This window comes from Malus domestica, chromosome 06 (genome assembly GCF_042453785.1).
Source record: "Malus domestica chromosome 06, GDT2T_hap1".
NCBI lineage: Eukaryota > Viridiplantae > Streptophyta > Magnoliopsida > Rosales > Rosaceae > Malus > Malus domestica.
The window spans coordinates 1,397,688-1,417,615 of NC_091666.1; the positions used below are offsets into that span (position 1 = coordinate 1,397,688).

General features: G+C 37.5%; 2 protein-coding genes across 3 annotated transcripts; both read left to right on the top strand.

The window, feature by feature from the left end:
• The first annotated feature begins 3,888 nt into the window (after nt 1-3,888).
• LOC114825591 (pentatricopeptide repeat-containing protein At1g77360, mitochondrial-like) lies at nt 3,889-5,544 on the top strand. The gene has a single exon (XM_029104369.2). It carries the CDS (start codon nt 3,951-3,953, stop codon nt 5,397-5,399), a length of 1,449 nt encoding a protein of 482 aa, XP_028960202.2. The 5' UTR covers nt 3,889-3,950; the 3' UTR covers nt 5,400-5,544.
• Nucleotides 5,545-8,514: 2,970 nt separating this feature from the next.
• On the top strand, nt 8,515-18,319 carry LOC103431614 (uncharacterized). Of its 2 annotated transcripts, none has more exons than XM_070823341.1 (17): nt 8,515-8,700; nt 8,913-9,074; nt 9,882-9,980; nt 10,141-10,232; nt 10,813-10,913; nt 11,620-11,710; nt 11,789-11,847; nt 11,993-12,113; nt 13,396-13,464; nt 14,701-14,753; nt 14,878-14,986; nt 15,123-15,293; nt 15,383-15,541; nt 15,964-16,059; nt 16,417-16,596; nt 17,234-17,439; nt 17,842-18,319. In XM_070823341.1, exons 2-17 carry the CDS (start codon nt 8,942-8,944, stop codon nt 18,212-18,214), a joined length of 2,112 nt encoding a protein of 703 aa, XP_070679442.1. In that variant the 5' UTR covers nt 8,515-8,700; nt 8,913-8,941; the 3' UTR covers nt 18,215-18,319. The 2 variants fall into 2 exon arrangements, with proteins under 2 accessions (XP_070679442.1, XP_070679443.1); XM_070823342.1 differs by having other exon boundaries at nt 8,525-8,700; nt 8,921-9,074.
• Nucleotides 18,320-19,928: the final 1,609 nt, after the last annotated feature.

A 19,928-nucleotide genomic window follows, 5' to 3' on the forward strand; every position in this document is an offset into this window, starting at 1 on the left:
TCTTGTTGGGAGTGTTTTCTCGAATCTGATTAAAGGTTGGACATTTTTGCCAGTCTACCTTGCCACGGAGCACTGAGGTTGACACACATTGGGACTTTCTAGTTATCAAGTAGTGGTGATGTTCCTTTACCCTTGTGGGTAATAGTAGGGTAGCTGGACCTTCAAAATTTATGTGTCTAAACTTTGTCAGAGATCTTTGACAAAGTTATCTGTGGTACCCGATGAGCTGATGTTGCGTGTGGAAAATGGTGCCTCTTCGAAATCCGGAGAGTGGTGCCTCTTCGAAATTCGGAGAGTGGTGCTTCTTCGATTTTTGAACCAACGTCCCTATTGCCCTTTCTTTTATAAGGGCACCAATTGTGTGCAAAGAGTACATTCAGAGAGTTATTGCTTGTAGAATTTTCCCTTTACTTCAGAGATTTATTGCACCTCATTTCTCCTTCATCATTTCTGAGAATGTCTGGCCCATCCGACCGTCGTTTTAACTTGAACTTTGGTGAAGAGGCAGCCATGCCTTTTCAAGACAACATATGGCGCTTATCCTTCTTATCCCTTACTGGTCATCTTACCGTTGAGGACTATGTGATGAAGAATTATATGACCGCTGCGGTAGTGGCCAGGAACCTTCTCACTTCCAAAGATAACAGACTACTTTCCAAATGGTCTGATGAGTTGGCTGTTAAGGATTCTCTGGCTCTCAGTGTTCAGTGTGCAGGTTCTGTGTCTAATATGGCCCAACGCCTATTTGCTCGAACCCGCCAAGTTGAATCATTCTTCATTGCTCCTGGAGGGTCTCAAATAGCTTCTCATACTACTCCTGGAAGACCTCATTCTTCATTGCCTTCTTGTTGTTTTGAGCTTCTAGCTCATCGATTTTAGCTTGAAAAGTAACCCTCTTTCTTTCCTTCTTTCATTGCTTCGCATTAGGTGCAAGAAGGGTGTCATTCTGTATGTTGTGGCTTTCTTCGCTCCCCATGTTGGAGAGGGATACTTGGTCAAAAGAGAGTGTACGAATGGTGGAAACCAGCTTGACAAAGCTGAAGATAGTGGGATTAAGTGTCGTTCCCACAGACAGCGCCAAATGTTGATGCACAAAATCAGTGATGACTTTGGTACAACAGAAAGTGTTAAGTTTGTGACCTTCGCTAGATTGGTCCGGTCACTAGTGTGGATAAGTATGTAAATGGATAGGGACAGGGAAGCAAACACAAGATGTACGTGGTTCACCAGATTGGTTACGTCCACGGAGTAAAGGAGTTCTCATTAATTGTGAAGGGTTTACACAGTACATAGGTTCAAACTCTCCTTTAGTGAGTACTAGTGAATGATTTAGTACAAATGACATTAGGAAATATTGTGAAAGAATGATCTCTATTTATAGAAGAAAGTTTCTAGTTTCATTCTGACATTGACACATGTCGTGTTGTGATTGGCTTCTGATGTTGACACGTGTCGCGCTATGATTGACTTCTGATGTCGACACGTGTCGTGCTGTGATTGGCCTCCTGGTTGTAGGGAAACTCTTCTGGGTCCTTGACGGTATAACGTTGACCGGTGCTCAGTAGTTTCGGGATTGGTCAAGTATGATACAAACAACCGTATTTCATACAAATACACGATTTTACTTTTGATCTTTGTATTTACCGTAGTAGTTACATTTATAGGTGAAACGCAACTCAAGGACCTCTAAAACCTGCAAAGCAATGTCGAGTCGACGACTCAATTGTAAGTGGGTCTTTGCTAAAGACCTTTATGAGAACAACTAAGTTAAACCAAGAAACGATCAACAAAAGGCTCTTGAATATCTAAGTTAGACTTGATAAACGACATTAACCTCCCATTGTGAAATGTGATGTCCTTTTATACTAGTAAAGATAAACACGATGATAGAATGTAGAGGTGCATGTGGCATTAGCTTATTGGTTATTGTATGTGATAAACTTAATATTCAAGATGTATCTCCACGTCAACAATCCATGCCAAATGACTCCCCAAGTCAGCATCAACTCCAGCAGTTTGAATTAATCAACTCATGTTCATCAACTCAACAACATTGTTGGATAGCAATCCAACTCTTCATTAGATATAGAGGAATCACAATCCTTCCTCATCTGAAACTTCTTCTCAAACTTCGTTTTTAACGGGAATTGAACCTAAGACCTCTCACTTACAAGTTAAGAGGAATACCACTATATCGTAATACTATATAATACAACAAAAGAATGCTAACAACCCATATTTAATGAAATAAGCACATAAATTGGCATCAGTAACGGATCACACATTAGAATCATAAGTTCCCTAATGTTAAAGGTTCAAATTTTTTAGATAGATACAGAAAGGGAAATGCGCAAAAACATTTTCAATTTATTCATTAAGGCATTTCGTCAAACAGTCGGCTTGTTTTCGCTGAACTATGTTGGGCAAATGTCAACAGACATCGACATATGTTGAAACAATCTGATAAGTGTTATCTAGAGCATTTGTTGAATGCAGTCGACGCAGCCTACCAAATGTTGTCAAGATATGCCTAGCAGAAAACCTACACGAAATGTTGGGTAAATTACCAATTTAGTCAATGAATTATCACCTGAGTGAAAATTAGGTCTCTGAACTATATTTTTTTTAGAAGAATCAGTCATTGAATTATAAAAATCTATCAATTACATCCCTAATATTAGATTCGAAGCTACTATATTCAATTTTCTGTTAATTTAAGTTACATTACTTGCATGTGATATACATTGGATGATAGATTGGTAATTTTTCATAAAGAAATAGTGTATAGAGTTAACTTTGAAAGGTAGATTAGATGTTAGATTCCCAACCTATATGAAATGTTAAGGGCTTATAGGCGAGAAAATGACGGTATTACACTCTAAAATGTGTCAAGTTACTTAAGTTGATGAAAAAATGGATAAAATAGCTTTGAATATGATAGTAGAGATGAAATTAGTAATTTTTAATGAATTTAGGGATTTATTTTACCAAAAAATAATTCAGGAACCTAATTTTCATTGAGGTGATAGTTTAGGGGCTGAATTGACACTTCACCCAAATGCTTGGACAGTGTGCAGAAGACCTTCACAATATTTTTTGGCTTTCCAGTGACCTTGAGACCACTTGATCCTATGTATATCCCCTTTTGGCATGACATATAACACCTTAGAGCATTTCTAGCGTGCCCTAATTCCCTTGGGAATTGGCTGTTTAATGACCTAATGCCCCAACACTTAGCTCCAACCCATTCAAATAGCTTGGGCTCTAGGTGAGCTCGGGCTCTCCACCAGGCATAAATCCACGCCCCAACACCTAAGGGATATGACACAAGGTTGACGTCAGCCACTAATAAAATAAAATAAAAAATATTAATAAAAAATAATTAAAAATACAATAAATTATAAAAAAATAATTAAAAATACAATCAATTACAAAAAATTAATTAAAAATACAATCAATTACAAAAAATTAATTAAAAATACAATAAATTGTTTTATAATGAAAATAAAATTATTTTATAAAATAAAAAATACTAATATTTTATAATGAATTGTCTTGACTATTCAGTTTAGGGATGAAGATGCACTTAGACAATTACTGTTCAATAGAGGTAATTACTATTCATTTTAGGGGATTGGTTGCCTTAGCCCAGGGGAGCCTAGCAACACTGTAAGTGCTCTTAGAAGTTATACCAATATGGTAAAAATGTAAATGTAAATAAAAGTTTTTAAAATATTAGGAATTGTTATTATCTCTTCAAAAATCTCATTCTACACTTTTTCTTTCTAATTATAAAAAATTTAGGATGTTAAATGAAAATTTTAAAGTGCTAATAATAATTCTCAAAATATTTAGGATTAATGTTTCGGTCAAGTTACCGAATTATAATAAGTTATCAACATGGAAAAAGTGAAAAGAGGTCCTCGTCCAACATCATCTTCAAGGTAAACATGGAGGAGGGCATGGCGGAGAATGAAATATCACCACCGCACTCAATTCGCCCTCCCCCTTCTTCGCAAATCCCCATCTCACCGGAATCCATCTCATCAGCCGTCAAGGTCTTCCTCGACATCCTAATCCGAACCTCACCCCAGCAAATCGGCGCCGCCCTCGCCTCCACCGGAATCATCCCCAGTGCCGAAGTCGTCATACAAGTCCTCAAACTCTCCTACGACTACCCCTTCTCCGCCGTAAAGTTCTTCCAATGGGCCGGGTTGGCCCACAAGCACTCGGCTCAGGCCTGGAACCTGATGGTCGACGTCCTCGGCCGCAACCGGCTTTTCGAGTCCATGTGGGACGCCATCCGCTCGATGCGACAAGAAAAAACCCTCTCGTTGCCCGCCTTCGCCGCCGCCTTCTCCAATTACTGCGCTGCCGGGAAGTTCAACGACGCCGTCATGACCTTTCAAGTCATGGACAAATATGACATCCCACAAGACGTTGTCGCCGCCAATTCCCTCCTCAGCGCAATGTGCCGCGCAGACGGAGGCGTTGAGAGGGCTCTGGACTTCCTCGAGACCATGAAATCGAAGCCCGAATATGGTCCGGATGGCGATTCGTTTGCCATTTTACTTGAAGGACTGGAGAAGGAAGGGGAGGTGGCGAAGGCGAAGACTACGTTTGGGGAGATGGTGGTGAAAGTTGGGTGGGGACTGGAGAACGTGGCGGCTTACGACGCGTTTTTGGCGACGCTGGTGAATGGGGGACAAGCGGAGGAGGCTGTCAAGTTCTTGAGAGTGATGAAGAAGAATGGCTGCTTGCCAGGTTTGAGATTCTTTTCCATCGCTCTTGATACTCTTGTTAAGCAAAAGGATTCAACGAATGCGATTTCGATTTGGGATGTTATGGTTGGTAATGGATTAATGCCTAATTTGTCAATGTACAATGCTATGATTGGATTGTTGTGTGATTGCAATGAGATCGATGACGCGTTTAGGCTCCTTGATCAGATGGTTTTTCATGGTGCTTTTCCGGATTCTTTCACTTACAATGCGATCTTTAAGTGTTTGATTAAGAACAAGAAGGTTCGCGAGGCCGGTAAGTTTTTTGTGGAGATGGTGAAGAATGAGTGGCTTCCGACTCATGCTAATTTTGCTGCGGCCATCACCATGTTTTTTGATGGGGACGACCCCGAAATGGGGGTTGAGCTTTGGAACTCTATGCTTGAAAGCAACGTCGAGCCTCTTGACGCGGCTGCCAATGCCTTGCTTTTGGGCCTTTGTAAATTAGATAGGTTGTCGGAGTTGAAGAGGAATGCTGATGTTATGCTTGATAGAAGGATCAACATATATGAATCGACTATGGCGAGCTTGAAGAGTGCCTACTATAAGGATGGGAGAGGTGCAAGGGAGAAATATGATGGCTTGGCGAGGAGGTGGAAGACCTCACTGGTTCGGTAGAAATATTATTTTGATGTATATAGAAGTTATGTTCTTTTCGTTTTAGGCTTTCCTTGCATAGTATAATCACTGATGAATAGTGCATATTTCGTTTTCCATAACAAGCTGATTTTTCTTTTGGTTGTCTAACCTCTTTTTTACTCTATCTTCTGGTTCCTTCCTATTGTCTTTGTTTTCGATTTTGCTTTTCTTTTTCGACATATTCAGTTCAGTTTGATTTTGATTCCTTAGCGTTCAATCTTCAATGTGACTGTTTCTACTTGTCATATTCTTTCCTATATTGAGTTCCTGATATGAAAGCTTTCTTGTTACGTGTTGTGGAGCTTTTATTTTGACAATAGAATCACCAAACTGGACATACATACTCAGGGTATTAGTTGCCGCCCTCTTTACTGCATATTGGTGCTTTGTTCCTTTATGATTGTTGTTGGTCCTTTAAGCGCCTTGTTGACAGTATCTATGCTTGACTTTTTCTAGATGGATTCTCATCCTTGTAGACTTGTAGGTTCCCGTCCTGCAACCGTAGATTGCGAGTAATTGCATGATGCATCTCTCCTTTTTCTTCTCTTTGAATTTTTTTATTTTTATTTTTATGAGAAACGAGATTTTGTTAAAGATCTCAAACCTCAGTTCATGACTTGGTGAACCAGAGGTCCACCAACCAAACGAAGCACTGCCAAAAAACAAGGGAAGTTTTGTTAAGTTCCCTTTCCCTCCCACTTCCAACTTACCAGATGCTGATGCGATGCCTCACCAACGCATCACATCTCCCCCTCCCCGTGCACAGTTGAGAGCCACTTCTGCTTACGCCTTTGCTGCCTGTGTGTTATATGGGTTGTGCAACTCAAAATCCTACTTCATGAGGCATAATGAGTAGATTAAACACTCCATTCTTCTGCCTTTTTATTTTATAACCCGTCATCAACAAGAATCTATTTCCTTTCGCACGTTGTTTGCACGTTTGCTTGTTTAGAATATGATTTGTTTTTCATCTTAAATCGTCTTGCAGCGCATGATATTGTCCCAGTGCATTAGTTGATGTTATTCATATTTAAAGTCTGTTTTGAAACTTACATTCGTATATTGGCTGTCCCTGTGTATTCACTGCAGGAAGTCCCAGCAATGTACCTGACCATATACATCATTTTCTTTTGTTTTTCAGCAATTCGCTTGATATTTCATGTGTCAATTACAACCTACTAGTTATCAACACACAATAAAGATGTCGTCGTTAAGTCATTGATATATAATCTAGATATCGTTGATATTTCATGTGCTCTCAGTTTTGATATGCAAACGGTAATCAACACCGAGCACCCACAGAGTAGACATCCACATGCTTGCTTAATCCATCTCAATTCCTTATAACTTTGACGTTGCATCGACACATATCTATCATTAGTTGACTCAGATGCCTTGCAAATACAGAGATATGCAACGAGAGATAGCTACGAATTTCGAAGACTCACTCATCCTCTCCTACAAATATAGCTATTGGTAATGGTTTGTGACCGTAGTCTCTTGGTAAATTCATTCCGACTCTAATCAGGCCATGATCCTGATTTCCTGAATTTGTTGGACTCTATTTTGGAAATTATCCCAAATCGTGTCCTTCTGTTTAATTCTTTTTAGGTCTCTTTTAGTCTCTACGTTGTTCTGTTTAATTCACCTTATAAATTATAACTGGAATCGTTCAATTTCGTAATCTTCATTAAAAAAATTATCCTTACAAAAAATCATTTGAAACAAAGATCGTTTAATTATTCATAAACAAATATACTTTGTTAACGTTAAAAGATGGGAGGCTAACAAAGACCAGTACGGTCGGTCCTTGGTGGGCTCGTAATTAAAATTGTAATAACTTGACAACAAGGATTAAGTAGTTCACCCCTTACAACTGGCTGTGTTCATTGTAGTGCTCGTATATATATTGAAGATTGGTTACAAAAAATGCTCGGTAAGAGTCTAATCTTTTTTTTCTTTCTTGTGTCCGACCGTTGATAAGAGGTGCTCATTCCCCTTATATAGGCCCTCAATGAGCCTCAAAAGCCCTGGGCTCAAGTATTCCATCGCTTTTGCATATAATGAACCAGATATGTCGACATAGCTTGTTGGGTACTCCTCTGCTCTTGTTGGGTACTACTCTGCTCTTCAGTCGACATGCAGCGATGAAGTGACATTTGTTCATGCCTAATTGCATGGTTTCATGGGCCAATGTGTACCGAGTGCCTTGTTCGGCCCTATTGAATCAAAGGTACACACCTCGAGCAGTGGGTGTGACAACCTTTAAGGTCCCTTCATAGGCTGGATGGTGCACACATGGCTTAGGGTTAGTGTCTAAGTAGGTTGGCTCCTAGGACTTCGTGCTATAAAGTTGTCAATTTGCCAACTTGCCTTACATAGTCGGAAAGTACTTTATAAGAAGGTGCTCGGCTTACTTGTTGAGAGTCAAATCAGACCATTGAGCGGTCGTTTATAGCGCTCGAGGCTATTTCCTCCAGTTTTTTTGAGCTGGTCAATGGTCCCTTTGTCTTGGTCTTATGTTCCTTCCTTGGGCCTTATTTGAGCCTTTCTCAAGCTTGTATTATTTCATGAGTAAAAAAAGACCTAGTAGTAACATACTTACAATGTTACATCTTAAGATCTTTGTTTGGTCTTCTACTTGAATCTTACATTTTAATTAAAAAAACAAATTTTCAGATTTGAATCCTTGCAAGAGTATTTTCAAAAATTGATGTTAAGACGAACTTTAAAATAGCTTTCTTGAAAACACTCAAAAGTGAGTGTTTTAAACACAAACCAACTCAGACTCAAATAAAAATAAAAAAATAAAAATCACAAACCCACTCCCACAGAAATCGCGCCTGAAGGCCAAATGAAAAAGGGGGGACGACAAACGTTGTTTCGGAGTACGACGTCGTTCCTCGGGAAACCAGCCCAAAAAAGGAAAAATCAAATTGTGACCGCAAGATTTGAGGGGACGGTCTGGATTACACGATCCGGACAAGTCCTGTTAAACAGATACGGATAGGAGAATGGGTTCTTTCCAGTTGGTTCCGGGTCAAATAGAAATGGGTCGGTTTGTGTTATAAACCCTAAACCCTCAACCGAAAAAACGTAGTGTTGTAATCGTCTGCTGCTCCGCACCACATCCCCACTCCGTAATAGAGAGGAGCCGCTGTCCGTCTCTCCCTACGCTCTCTCTCTCTCCGCCGCGGCCACCGCCAGCCGTACCTCCTGTCACGAGTTCCTCCCACCTAACTATCTATCCTCTCCAAACCACCACCGATTTAATCCCGAGGTACACACTTTTTGGTTTTTCATTTTTTTTTTAATTTTTATATGTTTGATCGGTACAGGGTTTTGTAATTATTGTATTAATAGGAGAAATAACCTCAAAGAGATGATATTTTGTATTTGATTTCTGAGTATTTGTTGTTTTTGTATAAGAATCACTATTTGGATTAATTGTTGATATTTTTTTATTGTATTTTTGTTTGTTTATGCTTTAAGTTTATCAGAATCTCATTCCTTCCGGTTCCATGGCGTACGACGGAGGCAAACTCAAGTCGACCTCCATCAATGGTGTCAAGATGTACAGCGTTGCTTCCCAGCAACGCTCTCTCGCCACCTGGCTTAACCCTAAGAAGCGTCGAGCTCTTCGCAAAGACCAAAGTACCTTTTTTTTTTTTACTTAATTCTCGACTTCAGCTGCTAAGTTTTGGATTTGTAAAATGATTTGAACATTATGGTGGAATCTGTGATCAGTAATTGGATGCTATAGAGCACTATCTGTTTGTTTTCTCTTGTTTTTGAAATTTTATATGTGCTTTACAAATTTAACATTTAAAATTTGTCAGTTTGGGTCTTTGGATTATACCGAACGTTGTCTAATTTGCGTGTGAAGATTGAATCCCTGTTAAAAGGAAAAATAACAATTCTTATAGAAAGATCCTCTGTTAATTAAATGTTTAATATTTATTATGTAAAATAAAACCTGTTTATAGTGATACTCTGTGAGGATAACGTCTATTTAGTTATATGCAATTTTGGTCCCAACTCGGGCCAATTATATGAATAAACTCCACATTGTAATAAGTTATAATTTTCAGAGGTCCCGTCTTAAGAAACTTGCTTCTACATAGTGATAATTGTCAATAAGACCTTCAACATGACCCTTCTACTTATCTTTCTAACCATACATACATACACACAGTAGCTATTTGAGATAAGGTGTTTCTTTTTTCCTAATGCCTATATCTTTAAAAGTTGACATACTTTACTATTAATGTAGTACTTTGTATCCATAGAAAGAACTTTCTGACTTCTGTTTTGTTTTTGTGGACATCTTGTCCGCCCTTGTATTTTTTGTGTTTTCTGCAATTAAAATTTGTCTCAATTTCCCAAAAAAATAAAATTATAGAGATGCTTTTAGCACCAATTTTACGTAATGAGAGACTTTTATTCACTGTTTATTTTCAGACTATATGCAAAGAGTGGACTTGATCCAGGATCTGAGGTTTGAAACTGCAACGACCAAAATCAAGGCAACTCCTGACGGAGAGTTTCTAATTGCAGCAGGTGCTTTTAAAGTTTACTTTCTGTCGTGTTTGGTATGTAGTTTTATTTTCACAATCAAAAGGGAATTCTGCACAGAATGTATGTTTGTGTGTATGTTCGCAAAATAGAGTTGCAAAATACTAACTTTTCTTAATTGTGTTTTTTTACTATTGAAATCCAGGTATTTACCCACCACAAGTCAAAGTTTATGAGCTGAGGGAACTTTCACTCAAGTTTGAAAGGCACTTGGACTCTGAGATAATCGATTTTCAGGTAGTTTAGTTTCACCAATTGGATTCATATCTGATGTAACAATGGTATTTGAAATACTTTTTCATGGTCTATTGCCACTCTGTCTTCGGCTTTGGCTGGTTTTATCAATATTTTATCATTCAAGTTCTCCTATCCTGGAAAATTTCTCAAATTTTTTATTATTGAATATTGCGCCATTGGTTGTTACTTTAACCTGCCTTACTGCTTGCAATGTCAGTCAGTCGTTCTTGCTCATTTCTATGGAATCTGATGAACTTGAAAAAAGAAATCAATTACTTGTTCTTACAAGAGTTTAAGTTTTATTAACTAGTAATGAAAATTGTAAGTTTGATTGAGTATTCTTTCTTAAGCAACTTAAGAACACCATATGGGCTCAAACCCTACTATTTGATCTTATAAGCGCAGCCTCTTTTTCCCCTTGGTTAAATACAGTTTCCTTTTAAATTGTTTTCTCCTTCTGAAATCCACAATTATTCAAGTTTGTATAGTTTCTATGTAACAATGACAGTATTGTGCTGTTCTTGAGATGTTCACTTGATGTTTGAATTAATACTGGCCTAACCTTTACTTGCTCATTTAGGTTTTGGCCGATGATTATTCAAAGCTTGCGTTTTTGTGTGCTGACCGTTCTGTTTATCTACATGCGAAATATGGAAAGCATTACAGCTTGCGGATTCCAAGGTTTCCTTTTATGCTTTGCTTATGTTTATGGGCCATGCATGAAATGTTGTGTAAACCATGTATTTTCTTTGCTTTGCTTATGGTTTGTACTCTCGCAGATTTTGACAAAGTTTTTGTATTTAGATTAGTGTGTAGGTGTTTGCGTGTGTCTGTAAATGTCTTGGTGAATTTTTAACATAGAACACACCACAAAATAGAGTGCCCTTTATTGTATCACTCAAAATTTGAAATTTTGTAGTTTTCACTCCTTTATTATTTGAAATGAGCCTGAAACTATTCAGATATTCACATTGGAAAGTAAAGAAGATTAGCATGGACTTTTAAGGAGTTGGGCTACTCCCCCATTTCCCGGATGTGGGATTTACACTCTCTACAATCATCATGTTAACACCATTTCAATCATCTAATGAGTTGAAAAACCACGAACTCATGAAAGAAAGGCTACCCATATATTAAAAATATGAAAAAATATGTAAAATAAATACATAAAAATGTTTGCATCTACTTTTTTTTGTTTTAAAACATAGTTTTGCATGTCTAGCATTTTTCCAAATTGTACTTTGTTTGTGCCCACTGCCCTCTTTATAGTAGATGAAAATCTTACCTTGACATTTCAAAATTTTTTCCTTGCAGAATAATATAATCATACCAGTTATAAAAGTTTGGTATTCATTGTCTAATGAGTTTATTTAACTTGGGTGTACAGAATGGGAAGGGATCTTGCATATGATTGCTGGTCTTGTGACTTGCTTTGTGCTGCCTCTTCTCCAGAATTATACAGGATTAATTTGGAACAGGTTTCTTGCTTTAATAGACTCCTTTGAATTCCCCTTAATTTATAAAGTCTGTCGATAACAGTTTTGCATTGGTTGCAGGGGCGATTCCTCTCTTCCCTTAGCACACAATCGCCAGCACTAAATATAGTTTCTCGGAGGTGGCTTGTTGATCTTTGTTTTCTTTCTATTATAGGGTCATTATATTCTGTAGTTATCAGACACATGCTGGATACCCTTATATAGCTATATTGGTTATTTTTCCTTAGCTGTCTAGGTTAAGGATATTTTGTTTTAAAATTTCAGCAAGCTTCATGGTCTTGTTGCTTGTGGTGGTGAGGATGGTGCCGTGGAATGTTTTGACTTGAGAATGAAATCTTCAGCTGGCAGGATTAATGCTGTCGCACCTGCTGGTGACTTTGACCAGGTAAGAGGCTTTTTATATATTTGTTAGAGTAAATACTCTTTTCTACAGACAGAAGTGTGCTTGGTTTCTGCAATGGAGTCAATGTCCTGGATAAGTGTGGAATAGTTATGGAGTGCAACAGTGGTTTGAGCTAGTGTGGTTTTGACTCATGGTTGTGAGTATAATTGAGCCATGGGAAAAGTCTAGTCAGATTGGCATGAGTAATTCCCTTTATCCAGAGACCATTTTCTTGAGTCCATCCTAGGTGAATGGGTCAGGACACTGTCCAGCAAGCACAGAACAGGCGAAAATGGACACCGTCCAGTAAGCACAAAACAGAAGAATCCTCATACACCTCACTGTCATTCAAATTTCTCCTGAACCTTAAATTCCAATTCTTCCTTGAATTATATAATTAGATAAAGTAATTTGTTTCAATTCTAAGAATAGACATGGAAATGCATCTTTAATCACTTATTCACAAACTCTTGTGGGGCTAATATTCACAACTCTTGTGCGGGAAGAGCTACGGCATTCTTTGCTATTTCCTCTTTTGTTTTATTTATGTCATACTTAACTTTTTATTGTAAAAACCTGTTGAACCTTTGGCTTTTCAAAATGATATACCTTGTTTATATTTCATCTCTGCGGTGATTAATTTTTCACTCCAACCATTGGACAAGTCCACAAAGCAAGAAGTGTCTGTGTTCCAATATCCAAATGAATTGTAGAGCGATGGAAACCGAGATTGAGAGGCGAATCCCCCAACCACGTATCTTCCCAAAACATGATTCTTTCACCATTCCGACAACAAAGTGACAGTTCATAATAAATGAGTTGTAGCCATGGGTAAGGTCCTTCCAAGGGCTATGACAAGTTCCGGTCAAAACAAAGTTGGAGTCCCACCCATTGGACGAAATCCCATATTTAATATTTATTACAGAATGCCGTAGTGCTTCCCGCACATAATGCAAACCTCCATAACCACTTAGCTAGAAGAGCTTCATTTCTAGCCATCAAGTTTCCAAATTCCAAACCACGTCCAAATTAACTCTTGGAGGCCGTCTCCTAGTTTAAACCAAACCAAAATTCCCATTTGTAATTGGATTAAATGATTTGGTCAGTTAACAAGTCCAATGAACAGATGCCTGGCAGGGGAATAAAGTTTTCTGTTGCTCTCTATTCCACTTGCTAAGACATAGGCATTGGTGGTATTTTTATGTTTCCGCTGATTACTACATTTTCTCTTCAACTTTGAATCAGACATGGCTGTCCTTAATCTGACTTCCTCCTGGATTTGCAGGAAGTCACCGCATTAGAGTTTGATGAGAAAACGGGTTTCCAATTGGCTGTTGGAAGCAGTGGTGGAAAGGTATTATGTCAATTTTCTTTTTACTAAAAAGTTATCCTATAATTTCACATTTTTGTGATGATATAGCTTTGATTTAATTTAATTATGCGTGTTATCAGAAGTTAAAAACTGTGCCATATTTTTCATTGCTAACAATGCAATATCTACTGCAGTTTTCTTCAGTTGTGATTCAAAAAATGTAATTTGAACAATTGTTTGGTTCCGTATATCTGTGTTTGCATGGGTAGGCTTGGCAATCATATAATTGCTTAAGACAGCCACTTGTTTCTGTGACACGTAAGGACAGGGAAACTTGAGATAAACTAGTGGCTCTTGAAAGGGTGACCTGTACTCTTTCAAGTGAAAAACAAATGCACCAACCAACTTAGAAGCTAATCGGCACTGTTTGTCAAATTGTCAACAATGTTTCATAAACCTTTCTCTTACAAGTCAAGTGAATTGTCTTCTTTTTGTCTACACGAGGTGAACATTTATTTTTTGTTTCTTAATATTGTTTCCTTGAGAGAGTGCGTAATTATTTGTCCAAATGGATATGGTCTTGACGTAGTGGGATGATGATTTTTCATTGGCAAAAACATTAGCATTGAAGAGAAAACGAGGTAATCGTCTCATATTAAAAAAGGTAATCAAGATTCAAGATAAGAGATAACTTGCCAAGCATAAGGTAGGTGTTGATTTTACATGGTAAAGTCTTTTGTGGAGTAGCTAACAATTTCATGACTACATTACTAATGTATTAGGTGTCAAATTACATCTTTAGAGTTCCTAAATATATTAATGTGGAACTTCAGTTTTCTGGATCCATGTGCCAATCACTCTATAAAGGGGATACTTTGTGATCTTTAAAAATAGTGTTAATGTGATTAATGGTGGTGTATGTGAGGCACATGTTTGGAGTAATGCTGGAATTTTTGTGATTTCTATGCTGGAAAAACTTTGGTGTGATGCCAAAGGCTGCAGTGAGTCCGGATCTCTTCTTATTGTCCTACATTGTAATCTGTGTCTGTATCCTAGTTTTGGCATCACCATATCTTATTTTATTGCATATCAGGTTTCCATATTCGAGAAACATTGTTTGCTTTCCCATTAAGTTGTAAAGACCTGTCTGAGGCATGCCCAATGTTCAAAAAAGAATTCAACTTTCATTTTACATTTTGGTTTCTATAGATTGAATCCAAATCCTTTCACTCATATGTCCACAGAAATCTAATTTCGATCATGTGGTTGAATTTGCAGGTGCTCATCTATGACTTGCGCTCATCACATCCTATACAGGTTAAGGATCACATGTGAGTATTACCTCCTTATGGTTTTTTTTATTTTTTTATTTATTTTTTATGATTAGAACACTGAGGGAGTCTGAATTGTTTCTTTTTAAAACTTGCTGTTGAAAACCCTGTCGTTGGTGTATAGGTATGGTAGCCCGATATTAAACATTAAATGGCATCAAACTCTAAACTCTGAGGGGCCAAAGTTGATTACCACTGATAATCATATTGTTAGAATATGGGATCCTGACACGGTAAGAAATTACATTTTTAAAACACATTATTTATTTATTTTTATTTTACGGCGTAACGGCGTAGATGTTTTTATATTGTGGTTGGGGTTGATGTTGGATTTTATTGTTTTGCTAAGTAGATTCCCATTGTCTGCAGGGTGAAGGCATGACCAGCATTGAGCCAACGGCTGGCACAATTAATGATATTTGTACATTCCCGGGCAGTGGGTTGATGTTGCTTGCTCTGGACTGCAGTCAGATTCCATCTTATTTTATACCTGAACTTGGACCTGCTCCGAATTGGTGTTCTTACCTGCAAAACCTTACTGTGGGTTTATTTTACATCCCTACATAGATTTAGTTTCATCTCGTTTGAGGTCTTCAGTTATATTCTAATGTTCGAGTTCTTTTTTACAGGAGGAGCTAGAGGAGGGTGAACAGACTACCATTTATGATGATTTCAAATTTTTGACAAAAGAAGACCTCGAGAGGTTGAAGTTGACTGGTCTCATTGGGACCAATCTACTTCGAGCTTACATGCATGGGTTTTTTATTGATTATCGGTTGTATAAAAAGGTTAGCCTCCCTTTTGTAAGTATGTTTTTTATTTTATTTAGCAATTGGTGCCATATTGCTACAAGAAACACAACAATTCGTATCATTCATTGTGTATAGCCTCCTCCGTCTTTCATTTACAATTAGGTTGAAACATTTTTTAGGGAGAAGCGAATCCAGGGACATATATGAAAAACATGAAAAGAGATCACACAGGCAATTTGTTGGTTATAGATATTATTTTGAAATGCATGTTTTGGGCAGTTGAAGGATTTAGTGAGCTAATGTGTTAAAGTTAGGGTTAGTGTATAAATCTTGTGTCAGTGATGAATGCATATCTTCATAGTCATTGACGTTCTCCATGCTCGATTAGGGTATTTCTTTGATTACTTCTAGTTATTGTACAAAGTTTGCATTATTTTATAGTATATACATTCTGGCAGGCAAAAGCTTTGGCAGAGCCTTTTGATTATACTGAATACAGAGAACAGCGGAAACGAGAGATGCTAGAGAAAGAACTTGCAGGAGAGCGAATTACGGTTAGCTATTCTCATCTATGATTATTTATTTTTGTATATATATGGGTCTATTTATACACGTGCCTGGCATTAATTTCTATGTATTCCAAGAAATTCTCTCTTGTGACCAAGGAAATCACAATATATAAGGATTTCTGATCCTGCATGTTAAAATTCTTTAAAGCTCTATATTATTTGCATATACTATGTCTACATCCATTATCAGGTGAGGATGGTTTTTAATGAGAAGTTTGAAATTGGTATCCTCTACTGTTTGTGCTATTTTCTAGCTGCGATAAAACTTTTGCAACTTAACCTTTTTTGTGAGTCTTTCTCCAAAGTACTTCAACCAGGCATGACGTCCATTTTTTACTGCAGATTAAGAGGAAATTGCCCAAGGTCAATCGAACTCTTGCAAAGAGTATTCTTGATAATGAAGATGCAGAGAATGAAATTAATGTTGATGACAATGAGACTAAGAAGCCAGCCAAGAAAAAGAAGGCACTTGCTAGTGATATTCTCAAAGACGAGCGGTTTGGAAAAATGTTTGAAAATGAGGTAATATAATCTCAACCTGTCTCATGTAGAAAAAGAGCGAGTATTTAAAACAAAATTTTGTTAACGCGGTTCACCATCCTTCCTGTATAATTTTTCTATACTAATTTCACGAAACTTTTCCCTAATTGGTTTCTGCATTTATATGATTGTAGCATCGAATGTGCTAGATTTTGTGGATCTATAATGGGGGTTTGATGCTTGATAGTATGTTATAATTTGTGTTGTTCAATCGGTCACCTCTTTTTTGCCATTGATGCACTATGTGCAGAGGCACAAGCAAAGTTTGATTGCCTTTTCTTTTTCACCTCTTTTTTTCGCCATTGATGCACTATGTGCAGCTGCACAAGCAAAGTTTTATTGCCTTTTCTTTTTTTTCCTTTCAATTTGTATGGGAACTAGATCTCTTATATGGTTATACCTATGGGTTTGGCTTTGCTGTATTCTGACTTGCACTGTTTTGTTCTGTTTAGTTTAGTGGACTGCTGGATATATTCTGTATAGCTCCATTTCTGTTTATGATGTCCTGTCATTTAAAAGAAAGAAAAAATTGATGAGAAGCTAGGGCCTACTCTTGCACCACGTTCATTAATTTGCATGATCCCTAACAGTTATAATGCTTTCTATGATACGTGTCCAGGATTTTGAAATCGATGAGTTCTCACAAGAGTATAGGGCTCTACACCCTATGCCTTCTACGAAGCAACCATCTTTGGTAGAGGAACATTTCAGACCTTCCATGGAGGATAATGATCCGGATTTGAGTGATTCTGATGCCTCAGCGACATCTTTGGATGAGCCTGGCCACGAAAACAGTAAACTGAGAATGAAGGGACGAACTCCAAGGTGAGGGTTTCTTGTTCTTTTGTAGACATTCGCCATAACGTCTCTTTACTGATACTGTACATCCAAGCTCCCTCGGTTTTGTGAAATCTAACCTCTTCTGTTTAGAACTCATTCTTTCCTGCCTTCTACAAGGGATTACACAATACCTTAGTGTTGGACATGGAGATTTCGCTTATAAAGTGGGTTTGAATCATACAAGTATTGGCTATGGTGTTAAAAATATCATAATGATCAGACACGGAGGAATTTTACTAGTCCCATGTCAAAAATCATTAATCTGATTTCTTTATTTTTTCTTAAGCTACACTATCGATTTCTGTGTATTTTTGTGCGAGTTTGTGATTTGGAGTTTTCAATCTTGAACTTGAGTTACTAACTATCTGTTTGTTGAAAATTCTATAGATTGTATGAAGTTAAGGATGAGCGGCATGCAGAAGCATTCTTGAATCGCGAGTCTTTTGCAAACGAGGAATCACTTCCACTGGGGGAGAGGGTGGCAGCCCTCAGAGATGATCGGCGAGTTTCTGCCATCCCTAGTGATGTTAAGCTCGGACCTGGAGGTTCGCGTGAGATTTCTTTTAGGGCTAGAAGCAGCTCTAAGTACAAAGAGGACGAGGATGACGAACACCGTGGAAAGAGGAGGGGAGTTCAATCGTTAGGACTAAAACAAAATGGGCCTGGATTCGGAGGCCGAGGAGGAAGAGGAGGAAGAGGAGGCCGAGGGAGAGGAGGGAGAGGAGGGCATCGCGGTAGAGGAAGAAGAGGTGGCCGGTAAACATTTCAAGCATTGTATGAATGATTTTGTTTCTTGTTCGACCAAGGATGCACTGAACATTGAGCCATAGTGTTGTGCATTTATACAACTTTGCCTTTCCGGGGACTTCATGATGTTCTTCGGAATCTGTCGTGTTCTTTAACCCCAATTTTTACCGATTGCTGTTTCATTTTTGTTGTTCAGACCGTAGGGATCAGGGAGGATGCTCTTTACACAAATAAAAAATAAAAAGGTTTTTATGACAAATGATCATTGAAATTGAACCATCCCATCAAGATGGTTTTTGAAATTGAAAATCAATCAATATAGTCTTTGAAAGTTGATGTCACAAATCAATATGGTCCTTTCGTTAAAATTTCTATTTTCTATTATGTGCTTATGTGTCACATAAGTAGGTCTCATAAATATAATTAAATATTAGCATCTATATTAAAAATAATAGTAAATAATATTTTTTTAATAGTAAATAAGTAGGTTTCTTAAATATAATTAAATATTAGCATCTATAAGAAGAAGAAGGAAGGATGAAGGAAGGAGGAGGAGGAGGAAGGAAAAAAAAAAAAAAACTGAATCTGGGCAGATTCGGAGGAGGAAGAAGAAGAATAAGGAGGAAGAAGGAGGAAGAAGAAGAGGAAGAAAAAAAAAAAAAAAAAAACCTTCCCCAGATTCGGAGGAAGAAGAAGGAGAAGGAGGAAGAAGGAAGAAGAAAGAAAGAAAAAAAAAATGTGGATGACACGTGGCATCCAGTCATTGTCCACATGGGTGCCACGTCACAATTAATGGCAGATTTAACAGTTTGACTAACGGATGTATGAGACTGTTCCAAAATTTACACTTTAGGTATGAATCTGAGACGAAAAAAACTTGATGTAATAAATGTTGAAAACCACGAAACATGAGGGTAGTAAACAGTCTTTTACCCTATTTTTTATTATTTAATTTTATAGTAATATTTAATAAGACTTGTGGAATCCACTTGTGACATATAAGCACATAAGAGAAACTTTAAAAGAATTATAACGGAATGACCATATTAATTTGCGGTATCAATTTTCAATGACTACATTGATTAATTTTCAATTTTAAGGACCAGCTTGGTAGGGTTGTTCAATTTCAAAAATCATTTGTAATAAAAACCCAAAATAAAAATAAGAGGTCAAGGTTTTCGCTTTGCCACTCGAGCTTCTACAAGATTATAGTTAATTGTAGGTGGCACATTGATGGTCTACCTAAATAAGTCATAAAAGCAAAAAAAAATAAAGGAAAACTAATGAAAATAGCTTGAAAACTTTGAGTTTAAACGAAAATGACAAAATAAAGGGTAAAGTGAATAGTACCAGGATTAACTTTTTAATGTAAAAATGTGGTTTTTCGTTAAAGTGAACAATACCAGGAGCTTTCATTAAAGTTCCCAAAAAATAATGGCCCGTTGGCAGCTTTCATCCCCCTCCTCTTTATGAAAATTAATTTACTAGTGTGACAAAATATGAAAACCATGTGAACCCTCGTGAGCATGTTCTCTATACTTTGACAATAGGTACATTGCCGTTTGAATTTGTAAAACGGGGTGTGATATCCACACACCCCATTTTACTTCTCACACACCTTTTTAATTTTCGACCGTCGGATCAGATGAATTGAAGAAGATCAACGGACATAAATCATCAAGGGGTGTATGAGAAATAAAATAAAGTGTGTGGATAGCATATCCCTT

Coding starts and splice junctions, on each gene's coding strand:
- LOC114825591 (XM_029104369.2), top strand. CDS start 3,951: ATGGAGGAGGGCATGGCGGAGAATGAAATATCACCACCGCACTCAATT.
- LOC103431614 (XM_070823341.1), top strand. CDS start 8,942: ATGGCGTACGACGGAGGCAAACTCAAGTCGACCTCCATCAATGGTGTC. Junction 12,114..13,395: donor CTGCTGGTGACTTTGACCAG/GTAAGAGGCTTT, acceptor CTGGATTTGCAG/GAAGTCACCGCATTAGAGTT. Junction 15,294..15,382: donor CTTACCTGCAAAACCTTACT/GTGGGTTTATTT, acceptor TCTTTTTTACAG/GAGGAGCTAGAGGAGGGTGA.